Source organism: Plectropomus leopardus, chromosome 17 (genome assembly GCF_026936395.1).
Source record: "Plectropomus leopardus strain MGB_pleo_1.0 chromosome 17, ASM2693639v1, whole genome shotgun sequence".
Lineage (NCBI taxonomy): Eukaryota > Metazoa > Chordata > Actinopteri > Perciformes > Serranidae > Plectropomus > Plectropomus leopardus.
This window is the reverse complement of record NC_142192.1, coordinates 10,993,620-11,015,411: the sequence shown is the minus strand read 5'-3', so window position 1 is coordinate 11,015,411 and position 21,792 is coordinate 10,993,620. Positions and strand designations below refer to the sequence as shown.

Below are 21,792 nucleotides of genomic sequence, written 5' to 3'. Positions count from 1 at the left end.
GAAACTTGTCAGGGTTGAGTAAATAACTGACTGGAACTTGCAGGATGAGAGAAAACAGCTTTCAAAAACACATAATATGAAGTTTATTATTTTGAAAGCCACTTAGACCTTGTCCACACAGAGCTAATTCAATCTGAAAATGAATCTTTTTCTCCACTTTGGCCTTCAATTTGCAATACAACATGACTCACATTGAGTTTTTCAAAACAAATCTTTTAAAAAATGTTATGGCCCTGTGCAGTGTTTCCCAAAGAACAGCAGTAGGGGCTGGCTGGACCACACTTTCTCATTTTACAGCTAAACGGTAAACTGAAATATGTTTCTGAAAACATCTGAGGTGAGGATGAGGTAATGCAGCAAAAGAATCTTGATTAATATTTGATCACAACCTTTAGTTATTAATTGGTTTGAGTGTTTCTTAAGAAAAGATTGAAGCTTCTTAAATATAAATATTTTCTGATTCTCTGTTATAGTAAACTAATATTCGTGGGTTGTGGACAAAACAAGACATTTGTGGACGTTGTGTTTTGAAAACACCGATTTACATCTTTTTAAGTTTTTTGTATTTTTTTAGACCAGATAACTGACTGGTTATACAATTGTGTCTTTCTTTTTAAAAAATCTTTGTGTTCGTGTCACTTTTTTAAAAAATCATTCCCATCTCTAGATTTGGCCGTTTTTGCAGTTCTCTGAATGCAGCACAGGCAGAACTTGTTATGAGTTCTTCTTTTTTCTCCTCAGCAGAATAGTTCAAGTCGCAATGGTGATAATTGATCGGTCTATCTGGTCAGATCGACAGATGAGAGGAGCAGCTGCAGAGAAGTGAAAGCAAACTCTTAGACCCAGCACAATGAACACTTTAGTTTCACTTTCACTGCGTCTGATGTTTTACTGCTCCTTACGTGTCCAAATTTCGCTCCGTGCTCTGTGCGAGACTGTGGCGCAATGATTAACCAAATGGTAAATATATTCCAACAGCACTACTGCAGTTCAGCACCGAAAACAGAAAATCAGTACATGGCGGCAGATGTTTTAATCATGGACGATTTTCCTTAAGTGTATGTGTAGAAAACTCTGCAGCGTGTAAAAATGGAGTTAAGACAACTTTCTGTTGCCTGTAACTTTGTCTGTGACGGATTACAGTAACTTTATTGTGTTGATCTGTTCTCCAACGACTGCATGACTGTCCAGTCCCTCCTCAGTTGCTTTTCTGGAGGTTTCTAGCACGTTTTCCCTGTTAAAGGCTTTTGGGGGGGAGTTTTTCCTTATCTGCTGTGAGGGACCAAGGACAGAGGGTTGGCATATGCTATAAAGCCCTCTGAGGCAAATTGTGCTTTGTGATATTGGGCTTCATAGCTAAAACTGAACAGATCATTATCTTATATGTCAATATGCTCATCACACCACTCACATGTGGCTGTGGTGATTGTAGCCGGTCAAAGAGAAGCATGAGAATAATATTCACATGTAGAAACAAATCTCACAAGATATTTCACAATAAAAATGCCTCCTTAATAATAATAATAATAAATAAATAAATGCCTCTTCATGATAAAATGTGTATATATTGGGGTAGGGGTTAGGTCTCTGATTAAAAGCTGGTGGGTGTTAGGTGACCTAGTAAAAAGGTGTTCTTTAATATTCTCTCCACTTAGGTTTCAGAAAGCACAAAATCACACTCAAACAGTGAAGCAAAAGACTGCAAAAAAGGGCCAAGAGACAAGTTCTGGCTGACTATGTCTGCTAACATGTCATCTGCTTTAGATTGAGGAAGGATCAGAAAGCCCTGGAGTGTGCAATTTTGCACCTCTCTTAAGCTCTAAGAAAGGACGTCGTCACAACCTGATTGGCCCAGAAGGGAAATGCACCAAGCCCACACCCTGTGTTACAGGTGAGCTGAATAATCCTCCAATCAACTCAGGGGAACTGTGACATTCAGCTACAATGACTTGGGGGGGAAAGAAAGATGACAGCAAGAACCAAAAACTGGGGTACTGTTTTCTTGTATATTCAATATGTTTACTTTTTCAGACATCTTAGTTCAAAGTGCTCAGATTATATGTGTCTTTTTGTTTGGTCTGTGAATATTTGGACAAGCATATTATGTGTAAGCTGTTTTTTTATGACAGAATATAAACCAATAATAAAACAGTGATTTGACTGATTTCTCAGTGCTGCCACCCAGGAATTACTGATAAGATGATTAATGGGCGGCATTAAAACCGTAATTAAATCACTACTTTGTCTGACGGCAGAGACAGAAAACATGTAAATAACAACTTAATGTTGAGTTCAGACATATTACATAAATTGAGTGGGCCACAGTGTAAGAAACAAACTCTGACAAAACCCTGCCTGCTAGCCGGAGCAAACTTTCTCATTTAACAGCTAAAAGGTAAACCAAAATATGTTTCTGAAAACATTGGAGGTGAGAAATAGGCAATGCAGCAACGGAATCTTGATTCACATGTGATCCTAACTTTTGGTTATTAATCGAGTGTTTTTTAAGAAATGATTCCAGGTTCTTAAATGTTCATATTTTCTGGTTCTTTATCCCTCTATAACAGTAAACTGAATATTTTTGGGTTATGGACAAAACAAGACATTTGTGGACGTCCAGTTTTGGAAGCATTGATCAACATTTTTCATAACTTTTTTAGACCAGATAATTGCTATGAACTGTTTAATCTAAAGTGAAAATAATTGTTAGTCGCCAGCCTAAGCTTTCAAGTCATATACGGATCACAGTATTCACCTTGCGCTTGCGAGGGATGGGCTCATCGAAGAGTAGACTGCTGCCGTCCTGCTCTTCCAGGCTGGGGTCTTCAGGCCCTGCGGGGCCGGGTCCCACGCCGCCCAGACTGGGCACACGGAAGGGCTTGAAGCTGTCAGCGGAGAGTGGTGGAGAAGGTGTAGAGGGGTTGGACTGGTCACTGGGGGCAGACCAGCTCCAGTAACCCCCTGAAGAGCTGTTGCTGGATGGGGTGAAGGGGCCAGCTGAGCCGTTGTCCTTCCATGACCCACTCAGGCCTTCTGAGAACATGGAGGTGAAGGGATGGTGGGTAGCAAGGAGTACATAGGGGAGCAGAAAGGAAAGTTGAGATCTTTAGAGTAAATCTGACAATAAAGTCAACTCCTTCAGTCATGTTTGTAGATTATACAGCCGCAGCCAAACTGTGTGGGTGTTTCTCTGTCAATGATGGAAGATCAAGACTTTCAATTAAGTTCAGATGGCTTTATTTGCACTTCACACAAAAGAGCCTCCCAGCACTGCTGTTGTCTGTGACACACCAAAAACAAAAAGGTTACTTTCTTATTCTGTTTTTCCGCTGAGACACTTCCAAGGTCTGTTTTTTTTTTTTAGATCAAAGAAACGTTCTTTTTGAATATCAGCTACAAAAGGCATTTCACTTTGTGAAGGTTGAGGCTGGGGGAAACTTTGGGAGGTGTACATGAGTGTAGATAAGAAAGTATGTGTGTGTTTTGAAGTATGCGAGAGAGCGAGTCGGAGAAGGTATGAGTCAAGAGCACTTTGTTTGTTTTAGTAAGGCCGCTTCTCGGCGGGGTGTCTCTTCTCTCAGTCTTTCTTCATTATGTTACACATTTAAGCCCCCCTCAAGTGTATTTTGACATTTTAATGATCTTTCATATTTTTCTGAGTCTTATCTTGACAATGTCAATTAGATATACTGTTCATCAAATGTTTTTTTGACAAATAACTTAACTTTGTGCTCAATGTTAAAAAAAGAGGGCTGTTTCTACAATGGAGAGATGACTATAACAGAATCTGGAAGTCATACGTCATCTTCAAAGCTTACATAGTTGCAATACTGTTGTAAGCTAGCTAGTCAACTTATCTTGAGTTTTAGCAAAACTGTTGTATCATAGCCTTACTTCTATCTCTTAGTGAAATTGTGTCTTAAACCTTGGATTAGTTTAGGTTTTTTTTGTTCATAATAGCATCTGTAGCCTATGTGGGGTGAATGTCTGAAATCAACGCAGTGAAATACACAAAATTTACTGGCAGAACTAGCACAACATGTGCACTATTTTCTTTTTTGCCTTTCTTCTTTACCATTTCTCAGCCTCAGCACACCGCAGGATGAATAGACATGTTACCAAAGTCCAGTGTGTGAAATGCCGTTTTGGGACATGTTGAAAGTTTGCACTGTCCACCAGCACCTGCCTCGAACAGGTTTGGATGCTGGGGAGCACAGCTTTCATTTTAGAAGTTGAAAAGTCTCGTTAGAATAATGAAAAAGAATTACAGAGGTGCAGAGTCAGTGCTGGGTGCTGAGGCGAGAGCACCTCATACTGGTGGACATTGCACCTCCAAAATATCCCATAACTCAGTTTTAAAACAGCAGACCATGGCAAAATGTCTATCCTTCCTTTTGGTGGACTGTAGCGGTGCGCCTCACCAGCAGCCAAAGGACGCCTTGCCTCTAAAAAATCCGACAGCTACAGCAGGAGGAGACGGCAAAGAGCAGAGCGGGTGGAAGAGTATCAGCGTGTTGTGCTTTTTTCCAATGTACTCAAGCTGCATTCTCTTTGCTATGGTAACGGATTAACGTTGCTTCAGACTTAAAACACATCCCCATCTCTGTTTAAGAAAGAACATTAACCATTAAACGGGAAGTAAAACTGTCTGGAGAGGAGAAAACTGTCAATGATATGCATTTGATTTTGTGATACAAATTATAACAATTTTATAATATCAAAATAAGAATCTTAAATATTAGAATCACCTCTACATGAGACTTGGAACTAATGCAAAGGAACAATCACTGACAGTTTATTAGAAAGAAGCGTTGATCATGGCGCCTGGCTTTTGCGCACGATGCAAGACAACTTACTGTGTGTACTGATGTAAATGCACATTGTATGATCTCCAACGTGTGTACATAGATATGACATGTGAATGACTACATTAAGATAGAACTGTAGAGTTGGTATTTAAAACCCACTTTGTGCATGTGTGCATGATGTATGTAACATCTGACCACATGTGTGTGTGTGTGTGTGTGTGACTGTGATAACACGTGCATGGTGGCTGGAGGGTTGGCTGCATGTCTGCTTGGTTGAACGGATGCTCGTTGAGTTGCACTGACGAGTGGTTGCATGTGACTCTCTGGATTGCCGCCACCGTGTAGGGTGGCAGAGATCCAGACTCATTGTGCTTTTCTGTGGATCTGCAGAACTCATTGATGAGAGAATCCTAAGGCACAGCAGGTGGCAGTAATTTATCAACCTAAGCTTCCACATGCATTCACAAGATAACAGCTGTGAGGGAATGAAAAGTCAGCGTATAGCACAACATACAAATTACGGGCTTAGGCTGTGCTGCTTCTTTTCACAGGTTCATTTTTCATAAAGATTCTGGGAGGGAGGAAATGATACATCAGAGCTGAATGAATTCAAAGCTGTGAAGTTTAAAGCATACTGTGTTTGTCACATTGCCCCCCCCCCATCAGGTGTTTAATCGCTGTGATACTCACCGTTGACTTTGACAGGTGGACTCCTGACCAGCGGACTGGTGGAGAGACTTGTCAGCACCATGGCAGCCGTCACCTTGTCCATGTCCACTTCCTCCTCTGAGCGTCTGTGAAAAACACGACAGAAACAGAGGAGGATTTTAACTTCTGCTCCAAATTAATGATCATGTCTTTATCACTGATCACTTTAATGTTTACTGTGTTTTTCACATGTAGATTTTACTGGGCCACAATTCATAAATCATTAGTGTTCAGTCCCATTCACATTTAAACCGATACTGGAACAGGTACCTGGATTTTGATACCGGTACCCAAATTTACCTGTTTTACTTTCTCTGTAATAACTAAAGATGTCCTGATCAATTTTTTTTGCCCCTGTACCCGAACCGAGCCATTTGATATTGAGTATGTGCAGATACAGATTCCTGATGCAATTCTTGTCTTTACCCCGATCGTACAGCTGGACAATGCACACTTGTAATGTGTAATAGCTCTGCAATGCAATACAAGAAAATATGTCCCCATCTAACAGCTCCTTTAGGGTTTTTTATTTTATTTTTACAAAAATAACAAAGTAAACAGACAAAAATTATATTTATATGCCTCTTATCACAATTCCGTTAGTGCAGCATTTTTTTTTTCAAGAAAATAACAAAGTAAAATATGCCTTTAGAATTACAGTAGCTCTCAGATCCACTTAGTGCAGCATTTGGGGGTTTTTTTCGTGCAAAACAACAAAGCAAACAAACTAAAATGTGTCCTCAGAAATTGCTCTTAAATCCACTTTTACACTTTAATAAAAGTGTAAAAGTGGATTAACATTTTAATAAAAGCACAGAATGCTATAAATGAATAATATAATCATAATTCCACTTCAAACTAGCTTTGTAGCTTAACTTTAACATTTCCAGTCACAACAAATAAAAAACGGCCCAAATTCTGCTTATTACAGCACTACAGTCATTCATTATGAGGTACAAGGTAGATTCATTTGTCATTTTATGGTTTAAGAAAAAATGAGATCATCTGTTAAATGACCACCTCATTAAACATGAACAAAAAAAATTTCAGTTCCACTTACGTGGTATAGCAGCTTAAGCTGAACATGTAAAAAACTGTTTGTACTAATTGAATTAGCAGCATTACAAAAAAAACCCCAAACCTGAATATCAGGTGCAAATGATGCTGCAGATCATGCTCTCTGTTAGTGACACCTGTGTGATGGCAGACATAAACAGAGGATCAGGTAGGGTGCGTGCTCAAAATAACTGTTCTCGATGAATTAAAAAAATGTGTTGATTGGGCCCGACACCAATCCTTGTGATCCGATCAATTTCTATTAATAACAAAAATGTAATTTTTGAACAAGTTGTGGGGAGGACATAGTATACTTTCTCTCTCTCTTTCACTTTGTTCTCCACCCCAGTCAACAAGCAATGCTGCTCCTCTGCTTTTTTCTCATCCCTCATAGAGCTAATCTCATGTCAGCTTGTCTGTGTGTGTGTGGTTCAGTTGCTGCATGTCTACTCGTCTCTCTGACAAATATATCGAACAAATACATAGTCAATCACAGTCACTCCCAGCTATGACAACAGGTTATTTCTCTAATATACAAAATAAAATAGACTGAATGCGAACACTATGCTGCAGATCAGTGCTGGAAAAACAGTTTCAGCTCACCAGCTTCACTGCAGGCCTCAAACGGCCAGGAAACGATCTGTGGAGCTCCACAGCGGGCTTCCCACTGCTTCCTTTTGTCTGAAGTTAAACCCTGCTGTTTTGCGGAGCTCCGTTTCAGCGGCAAAGCTCAGGGGTGGGCTTTTGGGGTGCTTCCGCCTCTTGCCTAAACCGTTCTCACCCAGATGCAATACAGATATTTGGTACTGATTGATTTAATGTGAACCAGAACTTGGTAGTAATGATGTAATTCGGTTAGTACCCACAATAATACAAAGCTGGGTACCCATCCCTACACATCATACACATACGCCAGTGTCTAAGGCTGGACTTAGAGTTTGCAGCTTAAGAACACATTGAGTGTGTATCTTCTTTATTTCCTTTCAAATGTTTTCAGACAAAAATCGGAGCCTCTGGTCTCAAACTCACTCCGCTTTGCATTCTGCTGCAGTGACTACAACATAAGCTGCTAATAATGTTTAACTTTTATTTATTTTTCTATGTCCTTTGTGGGCGACTGATGCAATCGCCCAGACACCATTGGAAAAATCAACAGCCAACGGTTGAAAAGCTGCTTTGCAAAATAAAAGAATAAGTGGAAAACTAAACAAGACTGATGTGAGTCTTGTGTTGAATCCCTAAAGCCTGTATCATCAACACAGTCTCAGTGCTGTACAGCGGTCACACTAGCCAATCCATATAACCACACACAACACGCTTATTTGTCTCTTCTAATTGGCTCGTGGCAGAAGACAGGTGTCTTAATCCGCTCACATGTATTCCTCAGAGAGAGACAATCCCTGTGATCAAAGAGATGTCAATAGCTTTATTACCAACAGTATACTATGGTGCATGCTCAGTATTAACATAACAAGCAGTTTGTGAGATTGTATGTGTGTGTTTTCTTCCTGAGCGAGTGAGACTTTGATGGTGTGTGGAGGCCAAATGATCAAAGTCTGCTCTATTGCAATGATGAAATCTGCCGCTGCCTTTAAAAAAAACCATGACATCACTAAGTTTTCAGTGCCACTCAGATCAAATGGCAGGTTATACTGCATCTTAATTGGTATACATCCAGCACAGGCAACAAATTTGTTTTACTGAACAAGCCATCTATTACTTTCTGAACACCTGTCAAACAACAAATGCCCACTTAGAAGTGAGAGGATAGAGGATGCAAAATCTGTGAGATGATGCAACAGTTATTCTCATCCATCAACACGTGTGTCTGTGCTTACAGGTTTACTATGCAAGATTGTGGATTCCCGTTTGTAAACACTTTCATCTGTGAAAGTGAAAGTAAAAACCAACCCTAGATTTACTTTAGTTTGGTGTTTTCCCACTCTATATTAGCCTTTTTTTTCTGCGCTGTGTCTCTTGGATGTCTGCTGCTTACGGTCTGGCATCTGGTCACTACTGTTTTATGAAGACACGTCCTCACCAAGGTGCTGTGGGAGTACGTGCCCACAAACGTCCAGAACACAGAAAATGAGAAGAAAATAAGAAAACAGAGGGCAGAGTCTCTGCAGATAAATACACTGCCACACATTTATAGTGAGTCAAATCCTGCGTAGTATGCCTTTAGTACTAGGGCTGTTACAAGGGGTTTTATTGAGACAGTTCCATCAAGCTTCAAATAGTTTGCTGAAACTATGTTGCACCTCTCACTCTGCTGCATACAGATGTATTTTAAATAGCTTGTTTTAAAACTACTGTGCAGGCCATAATGAAAAAAACTACAGGCAGAGGGCAGAGTCTCAGCAGAAATATCCACTGCCACACACTTCTAGTGGGTCATAAATGGTGGTTTAGAGGAATTACTTCTGTAGGAGTCAAGCGGCAACATCCAAGGCTGAGAAATAAAGCCAAAGTGAAAGTGCAAAATAACTGCACTTCATCAACTGGCCACTTGAGGCTGGCTCCAAAACAGATTAAATGCCCATAGACACTCATGTAAAAAAGCCCAACTTTACAGCAGAAATTAACATGTTAATTGTTTCACATTCATGACAACAGAATGGGGAGTGAATTTTTATAAGTCACCCGGTTACATCTTATTAAGGCCCAAAGATATGCACATTAAGGCCAATGCCACTTGAGTGACAGGCTGTCTGCGAAGCATCGCTATAGTCAATGAGCCAAATACACCCCTTGCTCCTCCACAATACGGTCACTTCTGGCTCCAAAAAACAAAGGTGGCGACAGCCAAAATGTCGAACTCAAGGCTTCAAAATGGCAGTTCACAAACCAGTGGATGATGCCATGGTAGTTAGGGCCATTATTTCTACGGTCTAGAGTGTATAGCCCCGGAAATTCCTGAGTAATATATCTTTAAAATCGAGAACACACACACTAAGAGAAAATGAGACAGTCATGACTTGCAACTTTTAAGATGTTTTCTGATTGATTGTAAAAAGTACTGATGCAAATGAGTAAAAAAAAAAACAACCAACCAAACAAACAAACAAACAGAGAAACTTTGAGAAGATGCAAACAGACAAACAGAAGGATTGCTCTGCTTGGCTCAAACTGAGACAAAGACTCTTTCAGTGGTTATGAAAATGTATAAAATTGGGCATTTATCCTGAGCTGCATGACTCCACTGCCTGAACAGCAGCAAAACAGAGAGTGAACAAGGAATATAAGAGAATTTGGATTTCCTGGAATTGAACTGAATAAACATCTGTACCATCCCATTGCTGATTGTTACTCATAAATGTGCACAAAAACAATTTGTGCAAATAAGGCACTGACTGCCCACTGAGAGTAAAGATGTGGGACTGACTCTATCTAGAAACTCCTTAACTGTGTCCTCCCAATTGAATGATATCTTAACTTAAATAAAGGTAAACAAAAATAATACAGTTATATAAAAAACATGAAAATGGCCAACCACCATGCCAAATAATGCAGCATGCAAATGCAACACATGACAGCATGCAAACACATGAGAAAGGCTCCTCGGTCATGTTGAAATTTTACATTCTGGTGCAACATCCCACTGTAAGGCCTAACAGGGAAATGGTGCGACATGTAATGGCGTTCACTGCCTGTTTCACAATTCACAGCCCAGCAGCCCACAGCACACTGTACAGCTCAAAGCAACAGTGGAGAGGCTTAAGAACAACAGTATTAAACTTGTTGAGTGGCCCAGACGTGACTCCCTGTGTTTATTTTTGGAATGGCTTTAGGGCACAGATGCTTCCCATCCAAGTTGACCGAGCTTAAGCAAATCTAGAAAAAAGAATGTCCCAAAATCCACATGTGCCAAACTAACACAGATGTGTTTAAGATGACTTCAAGCATTCAAAGTGGAAAAATGTTATTCCACAAAGTACTGACTAGTGGAGTTTAAATGACACATTTAACACAAGGTTATATCACAACTTTTCATGTGTGGATATAGATACATCTCATCAAAGACTTTCTTGAATATGCATTATGGACGTTGTTTTGTCTAACCCACTCTGAATGTAGCCCCGTCCATGTGTTGATCCAAAGAGTAAACCTTTCCCATAATAGGTAACAAAGGCTGCAGAGAAGCACAGCAGCTCTTACTGTCTTGGCAGTTTTATTGAGAACTATTTTTTTTTACCATAACGCCCCTTGGCACAGTCGACACTTCGAAACTTTTTATATACATACTTTTGACTTTTTGTTTCTCCCAGTGCACGTTCATTGTTTGTACTGTAATGAGTAGCTGACAGAGCTGCATGCCCATCCAAGAGCTGATATGCTTAAAGAAACTGCCAAACAGCCAGCTGCATGTAAGAGAGCAGACTGTGTGTGCTGATGATGAGACAATATTCATTACAAATTAGTTTATCTGCCGACATGATGGGGAAAAGTAAGTTAAATAAAAGTAGGTTAAATATAGCCTTTCCAATGCCCAGATCACAATGGATGTCTGATGTTCACAAAAAGGTGTCTTCTTGCGTCTGTGCAGCTCGACACAAACTTGAGAAGGTGTTGACTGAAGCAGGGCTCTGTGTTTCTCCAGATTCAGCCAGCGAGGCCTTATTTTTGGCTGCTGGTGCCGCGTGAGGGCTGAGGGCCTGTGTTCGCAACTACATCTGAGCGAGAGGGGATTTCCAGAGTTCTTTTTTAAACGACAGCAGACTCTCGGAAGATATGTCAGTTTCATGACAGTGAAATAGTGCAATTGTACACAATGTTGATGAAAATGTGTATTTTCACAAATAGCCTATATACAGGTCTTGAGGGTCACCATGCAATCAGGAAACCCCACTAGACCAAAGATTTTTTTTGCATGCAAAAAGTAATGGCAAATATCCATTATAGTTTTACCCTCTATACATTCAGCAGAAGCGCACCGATGTGAACTACAGCAGCGCGCTGCCGCGAGTCCGTAAGTAAGGAGAATGTTTGGGGTAACTTCACGTTTATTATAAGAACAGGACAGTCGAGTATCTGTTAACTAAACAGTCAGTTTAACTGGTGAAATGAACATAACGGTTACAAACAGGCTTAATTTTTGAAAGATACACTAAAAAACTGACTGATTTGGTGTTTTAGCTGAGACAGACCAGAGAATATTTGGTTAAAACAGACCAGTGATGCTATTTTGCCCTTGTTGTTCTCTGCAAAGTTTGCTGGAAGTAATATAATGAAGCCATTGATGCATTTTATGCGGAGTAAGCAGTGTGCCGGACTCGACTGAAAAATATGATAACTCAGGAGGTAATTTGTATACATGTATACTTGTATGCTCTGATTAATTTTGGCATGCAGTTAACACAACACTCAACACAACATGGTGACATCTTTGTGCACAAGAGCACTTTTACTTTACATAAAGTTATGGACAGACTCATAAATTAGCATCTTATAATCAGTAGTTTTGTTGTGAATAAATTAAAGTTTCAACATTGTTGTGAGAGGTATTACAAGTGAGTTAACTTTACAGGAAACATGTAGAGATTGTTTCTCCCCATGAGAAGAGGAGAGTGTTAGCTAACAAAGAAAGAGCCTCAGCCTCCATTAGCTAATGTCTAATTTATTACCCTTTCCACTGTTGAATATGATGTCATTAAAGCCTCCACATAAATCAAGAAACAAAGCTGCGCACACATCTGCCACTTTCACCCATAACCCCCCACCCTACATTGCCGTAAAACCACTTCCTGGTCACCTTGGGAGGCCGTCATGTGACTCAAGATATTATCTCCATGCCAACAGTGACAGACAATAATTACTGGGCTTTGTCTATCTTAAAATATGAAAGACCAAATCTCAGAAAAACACATTAGGAGGAATAATAATTAAGATGTGGTGCATGAGAGGGCGGGAAACAGAGAGTGGGACAGGGAATTCCCCCAAATCACATCTGCCATTAGCAGTCTTATCAAACTCAGTTTGGTCCAAGTGCTTATTATGCCTGTAATTAACACACACACACACACACACACACACACACACACACACACACACAGCATGTGTGTGAGTGTTAGTGAGAGACATGTTAAAATGCATGATGCATGTGACACAGGAGAGGTAGTGGGATGGTTAATGGATGGGTAAGTGAATTCTGATAAATGAGTTTCATATGTTGGCGTGTTTGTGCGTCGCAGAGTGTTTGTGTTTTAATATTCTTACTTCACTGACATGCAATAAAACATGCGGCAATATCTGACCCCCGAGGCCTCCTAAATGAAGCATTATCAAGTTCGTGTAGCTTCATCAACAGAAAACTACAAAGAAAGTGAAGAGTTGTTTACAAAAGCACATTACATGAAATAGATCCATGTCATTTTATCTTGCTGCTGGCTATTCATAAATGAGTTTCTCTTCACAGGCCAAACAAACATATTACTGTAGATGTTGTTAATGTTATTAATACCTTATAGGACTGTCTGGGATTTTTAAATGACCTGGGAAAATGCCAATAATTCTTTAATTGATATATATATATTGTGTTCGGGTAGCACTATTTCCATCTGCTACTAAAAAGAATTTCCAACTGTCTAAGGTTTTCATTACAACATGCAAACAGCTATTGCTGTCCACTGAGCACCACTTTAATTATGAAGGCAAATAAAGTGCAACCCTTTATTCTAAATGGTACAATAGCAGTTGTAAAGCTGCGTATTGTTAAATTACAACAACCGCTAAAAAAATACAAAAGGTAAGGCAATTACAGCTACAATTAATAATTACTCTCACTGTTGTTCGGCCTGCCTATTATCTCCTCAATTAACTGATCAATTGTGTTGGTCTGTAAACTGTCAGAAAATACTCAAAAAATGCCCAACACAATTTAAGACCAAGGTGAATTACAACTGAATTACTGAATAATCAACTGATCTTGTGAGCGCTAATAACAACCCATTCAAATAGACACTACACTCTAGTAGTAAGTTGTCTAAACATGGTGTGGATGAGCAGGCGACCATTCTCTTTAGCTTGTGTCTTAAATTGTTAATGCTGGCTGTAAAGAAGACTCAAGCGTTCTGGATTCAAAAACTTAACTTGTCTTTTCATGAAATAGCCTTGAACGAGCTTGAATTAGATTGACGTTTAAAAACAGATGAGGCGGAGGACGTACTGAGGAGTGCAGTAGAGGAAAAAAACAATTCTGGCCATTTGCTACTGAGCTATTCAAAAGCTATTAAGTGGATCATGAATACTTGTTGAACACAGAGACTACAGGAGTTAAAATTAGATTCATAGATGAGTTGGGATTCATCCCTATGAGGGCTTGGGGATACAAGTAAAACAAGAGCTCCCTCTTCAGGGGTTCTGATGAGTTTAGTGGGAGATATGGCTGTTTGCCAACGTATTAATGGTCTGTGTGTGTGTGTGTGTGTGTGTGTGTGTGTGTGTGTGTGTGTGTGTGTGTGTGTGTGTGTGTGTGTGTGTGTGTGTGTGTGTGTGTGTGAAAGCAGTGTGTGCTGAAACTTGTACTTTCCTGGACAGATGTGCCAACTCCCTTTTTAGGTACAAGTGAATTCATCGAAACAAAGGCCCTGCACGGGAAAAAGAAATACGGGAAGATGGCAGGGTGAAGTGTGTGTGTGTGTGTGTGTGTGTGTGTGTGTGTGTGTGTGTGTGTGTGTGTGTGTGTGTGTGTGTGTGTGTGTGTGCGCGCGCGCGCGCGTGTGTGAAGCCAAATCTATACCATTGTGGGGGACGGGCAGTGTCCAGTTTCAAACTAAACACTGGGCAGGGAGTGAGACAATAACAGGGGTTCAAGTTACCGTGGCCATTTTAGTTTGACAGGTAGATACGATCCAATGAAATGTGTTCCTTGCTGTTTTCATCAGACTTGTAAAAGGGACCTATTAGGCTTTTCCTTTTTGTCTTATTTTAATAATGTTACATTGTTGGATGTTCATATTAAATGTGACCAAAGTTTCAAATAATGAGGTTAACAAATGTAAAAGTAATCCTTATGATCAAAAAACGCAGCCTTCAGATTGATAGGAATACTTTATTTCCAACCTTTTTCCTTTCTAATTTCCAGACTAGCTGATGTAAGCTCACGATATATTTCTTTATGGTCATCTGCTGCAGGCAACCTAATGTGTTCACAATACATAGCCTAAACTGCTACATGAAACTACATGCTAAAGTCTGATGTTTTCTACCCGATTTCCAATAACATTCCTGATGGAACATGTCTGGTTGTGTTTAGAAGCTTTTATTGGTGATTTTCGTGGAAGAAAGTGTTGCTATACTCGGCTGCAAATACGGTGCAGAGACGCCAAGATGCTGAAAACATGGAAACGTTGACCATTCAGAGCAGATGGGCTTTTTTGGGAGTGAGGCTTGAAGAGAATGGCTCCAAAACAGAGCATCTCAGACAGAGGCTGAATAAAAGTGTTCCAGCACAGACAGTACGAGGAAAATAAAGGGTCTTTTGAACATTAAAACAAAATATGTTTTAGTAGAAACCAAAAAAATACAAATATGAACCTGAGAATTAGGATAAGAAATCCTCTTAAGGTTTAGTTTTATGTTCAGGACATACAAGGAGCATAAAGGTGCAATTGTGCATTTGGAAAACAGTCAACAGGAACACCCTCTCTCTGAAATGACCTGCGATTGGCCAAAGTCTCTTGTCAAGCACAAGACTTACTAAATCCTAAAAACAGAGCCACGAAGAGGTGCAGAAGTCTAGTTTTCTCTCAGTCCACTTGTATCAAAGTATGCTCCAAGTTTTTTTATGGGATTTCTGCCCAGTGAAGCCAATATTAAACTGCCTACTCTGGTTTTAAGCCCAATGTTCACTGCTTAAAACTTCAATGCATTGAAAGACTTTAAAGATTCCCAAGAATGAACCCAAGGTAATCTTTAAGTGAAACCGTAGTACAAATATTGCCTTTAAAACAAATAATATTTCACTATGTATCCTGGAATGACATTTGGCTGCGGACACACAACTCAACACCCCTCCACTTACAGCTAATGAGGGAAAACTTCTACCCAGAGCCAACAACATAATCGCAGGCCACATTCTTGACAAGTTCAGATAGAACACAGTTGATGTTTCACATGTACCCACAGTGCAATGCACCTCTTAAAATTGTAATCTTTTTGAGAAACTCCTTCTCCAAACTAACTCAGACTAAATGGGCCAAGGCCAATCTTCATACACACACAAACATGCACAAACTCCTTGATGCTTAAGTTTCTATGTCACCCAAAACTATCAGTCAGTTCTAATGAAGGCAGCTGAAAGGTGTGGCGGGTTACAGGAATTCCCCTGAAACAGAGGCCAGTGCTGCCCAGCACGCCCCTCACTCCTACACTCCTCTGTCTGTACTCTCGCTCCTCTTCCTCCCTTCACCCCTGCTGGACTGACTTTAAACTCTCTCTCACGTTCCCTCCCACACTTTGAGCTTCTTTGACTTTTGTTGCTGCCGAATCAGACTGTCAGCAACGCAAGTGAGCAAGAAAGCAGCAACGAGCATGTGTGTGTGTGTGTGTGTGTGTCTGTGTGTGTGTGTGTGTGTGTGTGTGTGTGTGTGTGTGTGTGTTGGCCCGTCTCTTTGATGCTGAACAGTGCAGGGAGGTCTACTCGTTTATTACAGCCACTGGACTATGACGCCTATTTCCTCCCAAATAAGCTTCTATAAATCAGAAAGCTCATCCTATACCATGTGCTTATCTGATCTCTTACCCTCTCCCTCACACACACATGCATGCACATACACACGCATGCATGCACACACACACACAAACACACAACATCAAAACCACAAAAGGAATCTGCATATGACACAGGGCTAACATGCATGAAGGGCACAGCTTTTGATTGGCACATGTGTATGAATTTTCTTTGACGCGAATGTGTGCATCATTCAGCCTCGAGAGAGGTTACAGACAACAGTTCTTTGTTGGAAAACACACATCACAAAAACAGCATTGCTATAAAACCTGAGAAATTCTCTAAAGGGCATATTATAGCATTGTGTTGCCTGTTTAATTTCCTGTGATGTGTGTGAAGTCTAGGCCCACACCTATGAAGCATGGGGGTGTGTGTGAGGTTTGCACAGGTGCTGCCGACAGTTGCTGCAGGCTTCTGGTTGCCTTATTGAAGAGATGAGCGCATGGGTTATAAGAATCCATTTTTATGGATGTATTAGTAGTTTAACTGCACACAGAGGTGACTTCAAAAATAAATAATCTAGCTGTGGTGTCATCTGATGGTTTTATTTGTCAAATCTAATTTATACACTGATGCAGAAAACACACCAAGGCAGCAGCAAAGTGTGGCTCGCCAAAATAATTACATTCTTCTGAGGCCGGGAAGTGTTTTTGTGTGTTTTAGGTGGGAAAAACATATTTGTAAGACATGTCAACAGAGTCACAAGACTCTGTTTAAATATTGGCTGTGGGTGCATCCTGGCTGCAACAGAAGTTAAACTATTCACTACTTTTCGTTTGGCCTTACTTGACCACAGAATCAAACAGCCTTGCCTAGCTGAGCTCAGAGCGACATCCACAGCTTTCCATAGACACTGCATGGCAGCTCGCCATGAGCTGCACATCTCTGCTTGGTGTGTTTTCGGCAAGACAACAAAAGCACAAACTGGCTGTTGTAAATGTACATACTGGCAGTATATGTAGAACATGCACTGCCAGCGAATACAGTGCCTTCATTCATGGTGCATGTTTTCAAAACTGATTTTTAGCCACACAAGCGTTATTGCTTTAGGGACACCCATGTCTGTCTTTCGGTTAGTCATTCCACAACTTTGTTTTCCAACACTTTCAGTAATGTATCTTCAAAACTTCTTCATAACGTTTCCATATAATTTTACATTATTTCAATGAATGAAAGTGGTTTAAAATAGGTATGCCTATTTAGAAATTATACAGCGCAAAAATGGAATGCAATTCTTAAGGTTTTAGTACTTTTTTCATTTTACATTAAAAGTTTGGTTACCATTCGGTCAACTTCACAACAGTTTAGAAGTTAAGATGACAGCAAAATCAATCTCTTCCATATATACCCACACACTCTTTCAGTGTTTCTGAACTGCACATCTGCTCTGGAAGCCACACACACATGCAGACATGTAATCAAAGGACCAAGTCATCTTCCTAGCCATAACAACATATGCACTAGCCTGGCAGCCAGCTCCTTGAAATAGGAGCCACGGGCAGCTTTCCCTCTCAGAGCATAAGTGCCAAACCTCCATCTGATTCACTGTAACTTGAGCTTTACAATGAAGTGTAGCTCGGATCAGTGCTCTTCCACAACTGCAAAATCACCCCCTTTTCTTAAGATACCCTCATTCAAACTTGATACTTTTTTGATACATCACATTGGCAACATTAAAAAAGAAAATGGCTTTAAATTCAAACACGTAATCATATCAGAAAACAAAATCATCCATTGCATGGAGAATCAATTTGGCAATATTCGTAAAACTTCCTTGTTTCTAGATTTGGAGAAACATGATCATAATGAGAAGTCTGGCCTGTATTGTCAGACATGAACGTTATAATTAAGACCAAACACTGACTTAAACTGGGATTATAAATTCTCAAAGTTACACCACACTTGAGCTTCATAGTAAGATTTAGTCATTCATGCAGTTACTTATATGGCTGCCCCTTTAAAGCAAACCATTAGTTGAAGACCCCTCAGTTGACTTAGAGTCTTCAAGCCGAGTCATTTCTTGTTGTTTTGTGTCCAGACCAGCGTGAAGAGCTGAGTTCTCGCACTCAGCACTTTCACGCTGCTCTCTGGTACAGGCAGCTGCAGATATCTAATGTTAGCCAAAATATGTTGCACATTTCCTGTCTGTTGGTAGGTTAGTTAGTATCCCAATGAACCCCCTTCAAACTCTCAAACTCTACATGGAAAGAAGGACGGAAGAGTTGTATTAAACCATCAAATCTGAATCTACTGACATAATGCTGATTTGGGGACAGCCCTAGTTGTTTTAGTAGGTAATTAATCATTTAATCTTGAGCTGAAAAGTTGTCTCATGTTGGGCACATTTATACAGAAGGTCATGGTTCTTTGGCTGATGTTGTGGACATGACAGAGAAGATTAATAAAATAGTAATCCTGTATTTGATTTCTTTCCAAAACATTAAGATGGTAACATGACAACACAGTAAAGTTTAAATTATAGCTACTAACATAAAAAGCTCTGTTTTTGATTGATTTGCATAAGGGATGCACAATATTGGATTTTTTTTTGCCAATATCAGTTATGCCGATATATAACAATAACAACATTTGGCTGATAATCAATACCAATATTAATACATTCACTTCTTTTCCCCACCTAATTTTAGTCATCACCAAGTCTTGTCTAAAGTGGAATTAACATTATTATTGCACGCATAATGTTATCGTATGCATGCATACTGTTATCGTGATGGCCAACCTGCAGATGAAATACAATGCTTTTCAATGTATGTAGTATTTATTCATTGTGCAAAATAAGAAAAAGCATGTTGGCTGATTCTGATTGTTCATTTTAAAGCCAATATCAGCCGATGATGTGCCAATATAACAGTGCATCCCTAATTTGCATAAGATATGTTTGCACACATTTCTGCGCCAGCTCTCTACATTGTGGCAAATACAAAAGTGTAATAGTGTTTCACATATATGTTAACGGTGGTGCTTCACACGACCATCACTACAAAAGCTACACAGAATGAGCCGACTTCTGTGTCTTCTCTGCTTTGGAAATTACAAAAAAAAAAAAAAAAATTCAGCAGAGCCTCAGACGATTCTTGCCAGAATTCACTTTCCTTAGCGAAGTGAGGGCAATGAAGACATCATTATGAGTGGCTGCTGACTTTCAAAGCTTCAAAGATCAAAGGCGGAAACAGGACTGTGTTCAAGGAATTGCTTTGTAAAATTAAAATCAGTCAAACCCACAGAGCACAGACTGTTCTGCAGACATCATGAGAAACAAGGCATTGGCAGATTTTCTGTAATGAACTATCAAGAGACAGAGCAAAGTGTTTTTTGTTTTTCTTGAAGATAATGTGAAACATCTAACATGTTTAGGGTATTTTGCCATCATGTTTATCATTCTTATTAGTTCAAATTGTTATTTTTGTCTGTGACCATTTCTTTTTTTGAACAATCCACCTGCGTACCACCATTTTTAAAAGCCGAGAAAATCCTGCACACAACCAACTATAATGAGCTGTGCACTGAATGGCTTATTGAATGTATAAGGTTGGTCATGTATAGAATAGAGCAGATGATGGAAGTCATTAAGACTCAACAATATTATTGCTGAGAGCGACACTGTGTCTAATCATCGGCATTTGCTAGAAGCTAATTAGCTGATTACGCATTAGCATGTTTTAGCTGTCTGCCTCTCTCTCTCCTACTCCAAACGCACATCAACACACACTTGGGGAAAGGACATATAGCTATACACAGAAACATTTTTACACTTGAGTAAACGACAGTACGTGCAGTTGGAAACAGACGCACAGTGTCCATTTCCCTTTTTTTAAAACAGCAATCACAGGCAGACACACACTTCTTGGTGAACGCCCTCTGGTAAGAGAAAAACAGGGCGTGGCGTACATTAGCTGGGCATAGAGCCAAAGACCCTCTGTGTGTGTAATGTGTGTGTAACCTCTTCATGTGTCTGCAGACAAGACAGTTAGAGCTGTACAGTAGCTACACTGAATTATTTGCAGATCAGCAGAGCGTGTTTTTATCTGCACATACACATCCATGTTTTTCGTGGTCTTTGTCCTTTTTTGCCTCTGATGCATGAAGGGTGGACGAGATACGTTTCGTGCTGTAAATGGATAAAGAAGTCGATGCTGACCTGCTGACACACACAGCCTCGCTCTCACGTATGATTTTCTCAGTTTGCAATTCATTACAGGTATTCAATGTGTGTACCTCAGACACTCTTCTTCACTCTATTTTGGAGTATAGAGGATCTCAAGTATCAGCCTCCCTCCTCCTCTTTAGCCTAGTTATCCATCTACACACAACACCGCTGGGGGACTGACAGCATGCATGCACACACACACGCACACACACCAACACACACACACACACACACAGAAAACTGCACACACAACATTTGAGATTAGCTCATACTCTACATGTAAACAGAGACACGCACAGGGGAGAAACAAATATTTCTAATTAGATGTAACAGTTTGCTAAACAAATCTGCAGATAAATGTGCTTACAAAAAGCCTGTGGACTCTTTTTTTCCTTGATTTTTAACAGCTAGGAAAGTAGTGTTTTTATCATCATCTGGACCATTAAGTATTTTAGCTGCACTGAGACAAAACAGGCACACATCACTACATCACTGGGGCTAAAATGCTATTTACTAAAAATACATTAGAAAGTATTAGGGCTGGGCAATATGACATAAAAATAGTATTGCATTATTTTTAGGCTATATTATGATACATGACACTTACCTCGATAGTTTGAAATCTCCTGTAAATTACCAAACTACTTAAATACAAAATACAAAATTACCACTTGAACTACAGTAAGCTGAATAAACCACTGCTATGATAAAGTTAAATAAAATACTGTTATAAGAAAGTCAGATTAAGTATAACTATAACTAAATAAATCAAAGTGGAACCACTGGTGCTTTGACTTTGAAGCAACGGGCTTGTCTCGGGCCAGGAATGGCAATCTTTTTGTTTTGCAGTTTCATGTCAACAGTTAAGTGTTTAGCAGTTAGCAGAATGATAAATTTTCATTGCAGGACCTTTTAATGTGAGAATTTATTCATTGTGAGTAAGAAACATAGTAACAACTCCCCAGATCATATAATAATAGTATTTGCAAGTCACACTGGGGCTTCATGGTAGCAAAAGGCTACCACAGGTTGCAGTTTGGGGCTGTGCAGATAGAAAAACGAGAATGATCTGGATGGGCAGAGGAGTGTGTGAGGTATCGTGTTTATGAGTCTGTTATTTTGTGTGTGTGTCTATAAGAGAGAGAGATCCACAGGAGAGAGCAAGAGAACCAAAATGCTGAAGCAGGTCTCATACTTGTGGCTTAAAAAAATGATGTGACAATTTATACTTGAAGTTAGCAATTTAGTAATTTTATACATACCATATGGAACAAGGCGCAATACATCAAGTATATTTAATATATTGCCCACTCCTAGAGAGT

The 21,792-nt window shown here is 39.8% G+C and overlaps 1 protein-coding gene across 3 annotated transcripts in view; it reads right to left on the bottom strand.

Annotated features, from left to right (window-relative positions):
* The window catches only part of znf704 (zinc finger protein 704), a 68,713-nt gene that overhangs the window by 11,667 nt on the left and 35,254 nt on the right, over positions 1-21,792 (bottom strand). For 2 of the 3 annotated variants that reach the window (XM_042507151.2, XM_042507150.2), the window contains exons 3-4: positions 5,499-5,602; positions 2,756-3,033 (exon numbers count right to left, since the gene is read on the bottom strand). In XM_042507151.2, coding sequence (XP_042363085.1) covers positions 2,756-3,033; positions 5,499-5,602 — 382 coding nt within the window. The remainder of the gene's footprint in view (positions 1-2,755; positions 3,034-5,498; positions 5,603-21,792) is intronic. The other variant, XM_042507152.2, reaches the window with a different exon arrangement.